The following is a 10,910-nucleotide window of genomic DNA, read 5'->3' on the forward strand; positions in this document are numbered from 1 at the left end:
TCTGTTGTTACTTTTATTCTTTTCGGTATCCTATTGTTGTGTTCGTCTTACCTTCCTTTCATCTTGTGTGCAGTACTTCACATCTTTCTCGCCTAATGAGCCTTATTGTATCCCCAAAATATCACTACATTATTCTACTCCTAAACTTTTAAAACATGGGTTATGTACAGGTTGGGTAATCCACTTGTGCCATTTCCCAGCAATTTTGATCCATATGATGTATGTTAAGCAAGCTTGTATCAACATGGTTATTGCACATGGTGTGTTTATCCATACCTCTGCACATGTGCATCTATCTGCATTTTACTTCTCAAATACAAGTCCTCTTTTGAATTTTAATCTTGAGTACCTTTCCTGTTGCCCACACATATTGAGCTTGTGCCATCTGTAGTTTTCTTCCTTGGACACTTTTGGGAAATGTATTTCAGCCATTTTCATGCAAAAAGTGTCTGTCTTGAAAAATCTGTTAATGCTGCAGTTCTCATCAATGAAATGTACAAGATTTTCGCAGAGGAAGATTTTTCTCCTGTAATTTTTGGTGAATTTACTATCAACGACTGAATCAAGTCTTTCCAGTGAAAAAGAGACAATGTTATTTCTTTCTCTTTGTTTCAAATATTGCTCATAATACTGAGTGTTCATTTATGTTGAGCTGTCTGGCTACATTTTATTCCTGGTAAGCTCAGTGAGTGGTCAAACAAATATTTAAAAAAACCCTAAACACGGAAAAAGAAAAGCCAATAGCAAACAACCCAGAAAAAAACGCTCATGATTTGAGTCTTTTTTTAGAGTTTAGGAATGAAAGAGAAACCACTTAGTCATCTTTTGGGTTCTTTTAATGTCATACTTCTCGTATTCTGAACTTTGAAAGTATAGAATAAGTTTTTCTATTAATGTTAAGATTAGTTGTTGAGCTGCCTAAGTTGCATTTTCCAAATGCAGTTTCTTAATGTTTCAGGTTGGCTCCTTCCAGCTGTTTGTTGAAGGATATAAGGAAGCTGACTACTGGCTCAGGAAGTTTGAAACTGATCCTTTACCTGAGAACACAAGGAAAGAATTTCAGTCACAGTTTGAAAGATTGGTTATCTTGGATTATGTAATCAGAAATACAGGTATTTGTTAGTGTCTCTCGGTTTCTATCCACTTTGAAGCAGAAATCATAATCCGTGCTGGCGGAAAGCTGCTACTGAAAGCGTTTTATGCATTTCGGATGCCTTTCTCACAATTGAAGACTGGAATGTTGCATTTTTAAAGTTTAAAAAATTTACTTTGGATTCAAACACTAAATATTGCAATGTAACAAAATCCAAAAAACCCTTTTTGGCTCTTACTTGATATTTTCAAGCAATATAAGAATTCAAGAACAAATACTTTCATTATGCTTTAATTCTGTCAGTAGGCTATTAACTGTCTGTTTCCCCTGGTTAGGACAAGGAATGGTGGGGTTTCAGAAAGAATAAGAAAAGCCATCACTACCACTCCTTTTATGTTAAGCCGGAGCGGACAACAGCATAGTTTCCTGTCAGTGCAAAATAGTTCATGTTCATTGTGACTAGGCACTGAAGTACAGTGGTGATGTGTATCTCTCGGTTTTCCTGCATTCTTGTTTCTTTCACTCAGAAGCTGGGATTCTTCTGTTTTGACTATGTAGGTGATTTATTTCCTCAAGAATCCAAAGGCAGTTCTATATTTAAAATGCTTCCTTTTCTGCTTTGTCGGAAGTGGGCATTTTTACTCTTTTTCAGACATACCAGCTGTAGTTCATTTTCCTTTTCTTAATTTATTAGAAAAGAATCTAGCTCAAAATAGGTCACTGTAACCTGTGGCTTTTTAGAAACAAACTAAAAGAAGAAAGTTTCATAAGAACATAATACTTTCCAGCCAGTAACATAGCATGTTCTGTCAGCTTTATCAAATAGAAACCAGTGTTTCCAAACAGTTGCCACGTCCTGTGATGATCTTAAAATTGAAGAAAAATATTCAAAAGGCAAAACCTCATTATGTGAATGATTTTACCTTCACCTAATATATCTAATCATGACAGAACATGAAAATGTTCTGATGGATGTTTAACTAAACTTAAGGGAGCATCTTGATATGACAGAAGGACCTACAAATCCATGCAGTCATCCTCTGTCTGAAAGAACTTGTCAAAGCCTTCAATGTCTCAATTTTGTCTGAATGGTGCAGACATTGTCAGTTTCTGAAAGGCTCTTCAGTTGTGTGTCCCCTCCATCTTTGAAGAGTCTATTTTCTCCATGTAGTCAAACATCAAATTACCTATAATTTTGGAGGGCCTCTCCCTTTCCTCATCAGCATTAAAACAGCTTAAAAATTAAGTCAGCTGCTGTTGACAGTCTTTTCCCCAGGAGAAGTGCACACTACTGCCAATCTTTCTGCATAAAATGGATAAAAATAGTTTCTCTTTTTTGGTATTTTGCTGTGTATTCAGCCAGTTGGGGAAACTAAAGCAGTAATACATACCTGAGAACACTTGGTAAATTTTTGGTCTTTCCATTAAATCAGTTGCCTCAAATATTTCAGTAAAAATAAAACACATGTATTGTGATAGAAAAACTGTTTAGAATAGTTTTGCCTGACTCCTTCCATAAATTCTCAATTTACAGTATTCGTCATTGTATATCACTTTAGATGATGATTTCTTTATAAATGATGTGTTGTGACATGCATTTTCCTGTTTAAAGACAGAGGTAACGATAACTGGTTAGTCAGGTATGAAAAACAAGATGATGGACGTGATCTGTCAGATAAGGTAAGAAAATTGTACTCTGAAACTTACGTTCTTTAAATTGTTTAGTTTTATAATTTGGTCTTGCAGGGGATTAAGTGCACGGCTTTAATCCTGGTGCATGGTCTCAAGAAATGTGAAAACTGCAAATTATTTGAGGTGAAAGGAATGGAAAAGCTATTTGGATTAGACTAGTCTGGATAGAACAGTGCTAGAAGTTATTTTTATTGTTCTATATTTTTTCTTTACTAGCTTGGGCTATAATAATAATAATAAAACTGCCCACTGTTGCTCAAGCACATTTCTTCAGCTATTTATGTGCTCTGCTTATCTTGTATTTGGAGGAAGGGCTCCCTTTTAACGGTGGTAGAGTAAGAATTATATGTGCTGGCATTCATTTGGATACTCCTTTATATTATTTAAGTTGATTTTAAGCAGTGAAGCTAAAAAGTGTATTACTTAATATTTTTAATGTGTTTCACTATTTTTGCAAGCACATATATATCACTTATTTTTGAAATATTCCTTCCGTAGGATAGTCAGTGGACTATAACTAAAGAATCTACTATTAAGATTGCTGCAATTGACAATGGTTTAGCATTTCCTTTTAAGCATCCTGATGAGTGGAGGGCATGTAAGTATTGCGCTTTCAATCATCTTCCTTTTGGGAGAATAACTTCTAAATAAGTTTTTTTTTTTATTTGGGTTGTTGTAGTAAGAAACTAAGAAATCATCACTGTAGGTATGTTTTGAATTGTTAAATAACGTACTCTTCAGAAAGTTTTGCAATGGCATATGTGATTTAAGTCCTTTTTCATATTTTTTTACCCTTATACCTTTAAGTGGTATTAATACATGGATATTCATAAACATACTACTGTATGTAAACTGACTGATGGTGGAATTGGAAAAATACAGCAGCATACTTCTTGTGTGTTTTCTTGAAAACCATGGTGGAAAATCACCCGGGTGCAAGGAAGGATATGCAAGTTGTCTCTCTAATGACCAAATTTCTATTTCAAAACAAAGGGTGCTGTTGTAGGGAACAAGCAGACAAGTTACATGTTATTTTTACTTGTTCTCAGCTCTAGCTTACTTTATAGAAGTTAATCTTTAGTTAGTATTTTCAAGTAGACTGAAAATTGATATTACTGTTAAAGCTAGATTGCTTCTGACCCCATCTCTGATTACTTATAGTTTAGAGGGAAGTGCCCAACAGGGTTTACAGTTATTTCTGTGGGCTATTAGCCAATCAGGTAATTATGGCAGTTAAGTGTGAGCTAGTTTTGCTGTCAAAAGCCTACCTCACTATCTCAGCCAGAACTCTGTATAGTCTTTCTGTGTCTTGATACTCAATATTTACTCTCCTATGTGTCTCTTGGCTATAGTCACTTCTTCAGCTGTTCATAGAGACATAGCAGTTATCGCTTGTTTTATACCTTCTTTTACTTCAGCATCAAAAGTAATAATAAACTTGGATGATCCTTTAGAATTCTTTTGCAGTTGGACAAACATGTGACAATGCTGTAAAGGTAAACTTGTAGCATAATGCTGTTTAAAATTACAGGCTCTTGAAGGGTAGAGATGTGTTCTTGATGACTAGAGCTGGTTGATTGTCAAAGATAACTTCCTCAAAGCCAGAGAACAGCCTATGCAAAAGGCAGGAAGTTGGTCCAGCATGGATGAACTGGGATACAAAAATTATACATAAAAAAATGGACGTAGAGACTTCCCTGGAAAAATAGAGACTTTGTCCAAAAGTGCAAGAATGGAGTCGGGGAAGTCAAAGCTCAGCTGGAGTAAAGCTAGCATAGGACATGAAGGGCAACAAGAAAGGCTTAAGTAAATTAGAAGGGAGAGTGGGCCTGAAGAAAAGTGCCGCAAGGACCTAAAGACAAAAGGCATAAGAAAGAAGTTACTCATTGCTGACTTTGTCTCAGTTTTCAGTTGTAAGATTTGCTCTTAGGTCTCAGAGCTCATAAGCAGAGCCTCTGGGAATGAATCACTACCCAAAGCAGAAGAGAGGGAGCACATAAGCAAAACAGTCATGCAGAAGTTCACAGGAGTAGATGGGATGCATTGGAAATGTGGTGGGAGCTGGCTGAAGTCATTGTGAGGCTGTTTTCTCATGACTTTGGAAAGACTGTAGTAATGTGTGAGGTTGCTGATGACTAAGAGAAGGTAAGTATCACATGCATCTTCAAGATGCAGGCTACGCAGAGTGATGGGGTAGCCAGCCTAACCTCAGTCCCCATGAAGATTGTGGAATGAGTCCTCCTGGAAGCAATGTTCCAGCACATGAAGAACAAGAAGGTGGTGGAGAAACCAGCACGGATTTACCAAGGACAAACTGTGCTTGACTGACTAGGCAGCTTCTAATGACAAGATGACTGGTTCAGTAGGTGAGGGGAGAGCAGTGAATACTGATTTTCCCTTTACTTTTGCGAAGCATTCTGTGTGGTCTCATTGTATTCTAGACAACTGAGATATGAACTGGACAAACAGACTCTGAGGTGGGTGGAAAACTGGCTGTACTGTCAGACTCAAAGGGCTGTGAGCAGTGTTAAAGTTCAATGGGTAACCTGCTACTGGTGATGTTCCTCATCTGCAACTGATACTGTTTGGTGTCTCGTTTAACATCTGGTAATATTAATTAATCTTACAATATCTCTTGAAAATCTGTTTAATAGTAATTGTGTGAATTTTTTTTTTCTCAGCATGCTTAGAAGGCAGCATTTTAATAAGTAAAATTTTTGTCAAAAAATAGTAGCTACTTTTTTGTTAATTCTTCATTGTGAGTCAAACATCTCAAGATTTTTATTTGATTGTAGCCATTCTTTTACTCCAAAGGAAACTGCATTACTAAACTAGGAGAAGGCCTCAACTATTGCTTACAGTATTTATGTACCTTTTCTACTTACTACTTCAACTAAATATTTATTACTTAAAATATATTTTCACTGTTTGGAAAAAAGGCTAAGTAGCTGTAAAGCTGCTTTTTCTAACTGTAGCCAAAAGAGGTATATGGGATAACAATGTTGTGGAAAATGGTGTGTTACTGAGAACTTCCAGTAGGCAGCAGAGTGCTGTATCAGTGGTAAGTGCTTGAGAATTTCATTTTTGCCTGTTGTTAATCAGTAAATGTACTGTTTTCCTGCATTAGATCCCTTTCACTGGGCTTGGCTGTCTCAAGCAAAAGTTCCTTTCTCTCAGGAGACCAGAGATTTAGTTCTTCCTCGCATTTCTGATATGAACTTCGTGCAGGATCTTTGTGAAGATCTTTATGAACTATTTAAGGTGAATCGAGTGCTTCTTTGAATTGAACATTACTATGTAGCTAATACCTGTAATGGAACAGTTAGATGGTTTTTGTTTTTGTGAATTTATCATGATACTGTGCTATTTTTAGCTTTAGCACTGGTATGATAGAAAGGGATTATATAACCAAGAGGAAACTGTCACTAATGTGGCTAATTGATAATACTTGGCTCATCTGAAAATGTAATTACCTTTTATAAATCTGTTTCACATGATCAATTAAAACTAGCTAACTTTTATAGCACAAATCTGTGTGAAAACTCCATTTAACATACCTGTATGGTGTGTATACACTTAAGATAAACTGTAGCAACCCGAGGAAATCATGTATTTAATGTAACTTAAAGTACCTGCATACCTTTCATATACTTAATTTTACATACATATATTGTGTGATGTTGATGCTGAAATCTTGACCATGTTTAAAGTCAGTTGAATTTATTTTTAAAGGCACTGAGACTGTGCTACAATATTGACATGTGAAGGAGTGTCCTTCTCTGAAACATGCCATAAACAATTGTCAGATGTTCATGTGAAATAATCCAAACGATTAGGATGGAAAGAAATGGAATTTTTAAACTTCTAATGAGAATTCAGCTGTAATGTCAAAACTATATCCTGAAACATATTTACAATATTTGCATCTGACTCAGTTGTATTCAGAGTGACTCTGGGTTGACTGCTAAACCCAGCTGAAGTATTTAATAAATCTGAAGGAGGAAGTATTCTTTTGCCAGAGTAAAGTTGAGAGACGGAGGTGATGTAACACCATCACGTGATGGTATTAAGCCCACCTACCAATGCCCTGAAGTGGTATCCACTGGTGTATTTTACTTTTACAATGTGGAACTTCCTTCGTTTACAGATATGTAAACTTGCTGCAATAAATAGACCTTTTTGTGGGACAAACGATGACTATTTGCAGCTTCCAAAATTTATTGTGATGTTGGTAAATATGACTATGCGTATTATGAAATGGATGAATTCACATGCCAGATATATACCTAAAAATAAAATGGTAATTTCCTATAATAATTGTTTGTTTTCTTTAATAAAGACTGATAAAGGATTTGACAAGGCTACTTTTGAAAACCAAATGTCCGTTATGAGGGGGCAGGTAAGACTACTTTTTTACATTTTTATTTATGTATTTAATTTGTCATCACTTCTCAGCTGTTTTTTTTTAGAGCTACAAAAACTGATTCCTATTGAATTGAAAGACACTTGAAGGTGTTTTCATCTGAGAAGACTACATGTCTTTCTAGATGTTGTTCTTATTTGCATGTTGATGAGGCAGCAGAAAGTGTACACTGATTATTTATTTTTATTTTTACAGAAGATTATTTTCTTAAATAATTGGGTTGCATTGTTTTTGTGGGGGATAGGGTAGGACTTAATACCTGTATATTCTTAGAAGGTATTTTAAAAATGAAACACTGGAGAAGAGCCATAAATGTGGATGGGAAATTTAGTGTGCAATTTTGTTATATTAATAAAATAAATGCAACTTTCTTTTGGAGTGTTAACTGGATGATTGAAATACCTATAACAAGAAAGCGATATTGGGTAATAAAATTTCTTCATTCTAGCAAATGTCAGAACCATACTTGGAACTAATGCAGGCATTTTCAGATTACAAATATGAAGATAATTAAGTGGTGTCTTTTTTTAACACTGAAACAGGAGAGGAGAAGGGTTTCTCCATCTTCTTGCCGTTTCAAAATTTAAGACTGGTATGATATACTGGAAAACAAGCTTTAGCTGAGAACAAATTATTTAGTTCATTGTAGGCCTAAAACAGTGATTTGTGAAAATGTAAGGGAATTGGACTAGATAAATTAAGAGTCTCATTTGCCCTGAATTTATTGAAATTGACTTATAAATTCAACACGGATAGTTTAAAGCTGGACACTCACAATTCCTGGAGTGGCTGAATCTGACCTTTCTCTATAGAGTTTCCTGTATCAAGAAGTACCACGTACAAGATTGCAGCTCTGCTTAGTCAAACATAATCCTGGTTAATATTAGTTATGTGTGGTGACTAAAAGCCAGCAAACCTTACTTATTAAATTGAATTATAGGAGTTATTTGTGAAATCACTTTTCTGAGAAGTTTGTGCAGTCACTGGAAGGTCAATTCTGCAGTGTTCATCCATCTTAAACTGTGTTAAGTAGCTTTTTTGTGATGAGACATTTGGCTACAGGGAATCTGTTATTTAACAAAAGGCTTAAGGAGAAATTGTTTTTTTTTTGATCTATAATGGAGAAAGATCTAGTGAAGATTGTCTAAATTAATTCCCCACCATAAAGGCTGCATCTGGACCCTTTCTTTGCTCCCTTTCCCTGAGGTGGATCTCAGCAGAGATTTGGTGATGTGTTTTCGGGGTTTTTTTTTTAGTCTCCCTTTAGCTATACAAGAATGTGTCTCACTGTGGGAGATGCCAGGTTTTCAGGCATGGATTTAGGCAGATAATCAGTTATTCTTGGATGTAATTGCAAATACATCTTGCAGCACATTTGCTATGATGCCTTTTAGCACTGATTTTTAAACTTGCTTTTGGTGTAAAACCAAAGTATATTACAAGGGCATTATAGAAGAGTTGGATATCTAGATCATGTGATAACGGATTCATTCAGTTAAGATGAATTTGCAGGATAGCCAAAAGGTCTGTAAGTATATCCTTAAAAATGAAAACTTTTAAGAATTAGGAAAGGAAGAATCTAGTTGGTAAGGATAAGGAGGCTGAAGAGAAATATATCTTGTATGTAAGGGGCAAGAGCTTTAAGGTACCCAAAGTACCTTAGAAGCATGTTTTTGTGAAGCAGGGGGGAAAATATTGAGAAGGCTTCAAACCCAAGAAAAACAGTTCTGTCAAGAATATAGACACTAAGCAACCAGGTAATGCACATCTACAAAGGACTGCCTTAGAACTTAGAAAATGTAAATGTCAGGTGGAGTTGCCGGAAGAGCCAAATTCTGGTAAACCGCGCAAAAGACTATCTGTCAGGCTTCTTCAGCCATGAAAGTGCAGAATGAGCAGGGGATCAGTAAGTCACATAAGGAAGAAAAGGGCATTGTGCAGGAGGAATAAAACAGGCTTGATATTAAGGGTAATAATGCAAGCGTGTCACCAGAACTAAATTGAATACTTGCCTCAGTTTTTGTCAGGGTAACATTGAACCTGGAGTAAATTATCAGGGCAGTTTGAGTGCTGATGTTTTGGAAGGAAGATAACAGACTCCTGGGAGCTGAGGGCTGAATATGAATCTTAGCACTGGGTTTGGCATGGGCTAATAATATGGCTTCATGTCTTCTGATATGAAAATAACTTGTAGCTCAATTCCTGGTAGATCCTATGTCAAATACATGTTGATTGCTTTCTTGTATGTTTTTTTCATTAAAGGTGCAGTGCTCTTGAGATGTGCTAAATTTAAAATGCTCTTAGATTTTTGTCTCTAAGACTTTCCAAAACTTCAGAGATGATTGCATGAAATATTCAAGAAAAGAGTAGAAGGATAGTCAGCAGTAAGATGTCATAATGTTACCAGATAATCTATTTCAAGTTGAAATATTTTATTTATCTTTTAAAAATAATTTATTTGACAGTGCAGTCCTCTACAGAATTGATTTAAGAGTGGCATCTAAATTTACAAGCCTGCTAGCCAGTTTTACTTGTGTGCCCTCACCTTACCTGCTTTTACTGTTTTAGATACTAAACCTTACTCAGGCATTAAAGGATGAAAAAAGTCCCATTCAGCTTGTTCAGATGCCCCGTGTGATTGTGGAGCGAAGCAGCACTGGAAGTCAGGGCCGGATTGTTCATCTGAGTAATGCGTTCACACAGACCTTTCACAGCAGGAAGCCTTTCTTTTCCTCCTGGTAGCAACAAAAATACATGGGAAGAGTTAAGTTTCTCTTAACTTTAGAAAGCTACTTCTGTGTAAAGGCTCTGCAATAACATATTTCTGCTGTATAGCAAGAGCTCTGACTGCCGACACCTCAGAACTTCTAAATTCTAAAGACTTAAGAAATGTATTTTGAATGTAATAAAAGTTTACAATTTTTGTCTCAAAATTGTGAATTCTTATGTCAGGGAATGAGAAGAACTTGTCCATATTGTATTTTTATAGGCTAAATTACTGTATTCTGAATAAGGGAAGATACACAGTTTGCATATGCTAAGAAACTACTTTTGAATACAACAGGATTTCTTTTTGTTTGATATAAATGTAAGAACCTATATGCTATCAATTTCTTTTTATATGGTCTTTAAAAAAAAGTGCAGAATGTTATCACTGATTGTAAAAATGCTTTTCCTTGGAATTTCTTTCTGATACTTTAAGCTGTTGATAGATTTTTCATAAGCCAGTTACTTGAAAAGTCAGGCACTAAAAAAAAATAATAATAATAAAAAAATCATTCTGTCCTTGACAAACAAGTGAAAGAAAGGGAGAGGGGGGAAAAAAGGGTTCCAGGTAGGTTTTTTGCACGTGGGGACCAAAAATAAGTAGTTGAATTACAGCAAAATTCAACCTGACTAAGTGCACCCAGTTCCTACTGTGACAAAATAAACTGAGTGTGCGTTTCAGAGGCTGAAAATTCACCTGTAGCTTTTAGAACTTATGTATTTAAGCACATGTATGGAAAATTGTGGTATTTCTTTATAGATCCATCGCAATGAAAGAAATGCACCATGTTGTTACAGGTTTGTTTTGCCATGTGTATAAATGTCTTCATCAGTAGTCAGCAAATTGGTTCTGCACTATTAATGACACAAGCACTGATGTGTTCATCACGAAGCCAGTCTGCCTTCTAAATTTCTATCTAAACACACTGTTGTTTT

General features: G+C 35.6%; 1 protein-coding gene across 1 annotated transcript in view; it reads left to right on the forward strand.

Moving 5' to 3' along the window:
• Nucleotides 1-10,498, forward strand: part of PI4K2B (phosphatidylinositol 4-kinase type 2 beta) — an 18,201-nt gene extending 7,703 nt beyond the window's left edge. The window contains exons 4-9 of the mRNA XM_010282254.1: nucleotides 959-1,112; nucleotides 2,706-2,773; nucleotides 3,284-3,383; nucleotides 5,913-6,046; nucleotides 7,125-7,184; nucleotides 9,777-10,498. Of these exons, the coding sequence (XP_010280556.1) occupies nucleotides 959-1,112; nucleotides 2,706-2,773; nucleotides 3,284-3,383; nucleotides 5,913-6,046; nucleotides 7,125-7,184; nucleotides 9,777-9,950 (690 nt within the window). The 3' untranslated portion in view covers nucleotides 9,951-10,498. The remainder of the gene's footprint in view (nucleotides 1-958; nucleotides 1,113-2,705; nucleotides 2,774-3,283; nucleotides 3,384-5,912; nucleotides 6,047-7,124; nucleotides 7,185-9,776) is intronic.
• Nucleotides 10,499-10,910: the final 412 nt, after the last annotated feature.

The sequence above is a fragment of the Phaethon lepturus genome, unplaced genomic scaffold (genome assembly GCF_000687285.1).
Source record: "Phaethon lepturus isolate BGI_N335 unplaced genomic scaffold, ASM68728v1 scaffold4682, whole genome shotgun sequence".
Lineage (NCBI taxonomy): Eukaryota > Metazoa > Chordata > Aves > Phaethontiformes > Phaethontidae > Phaethon > Phaethon lepturus.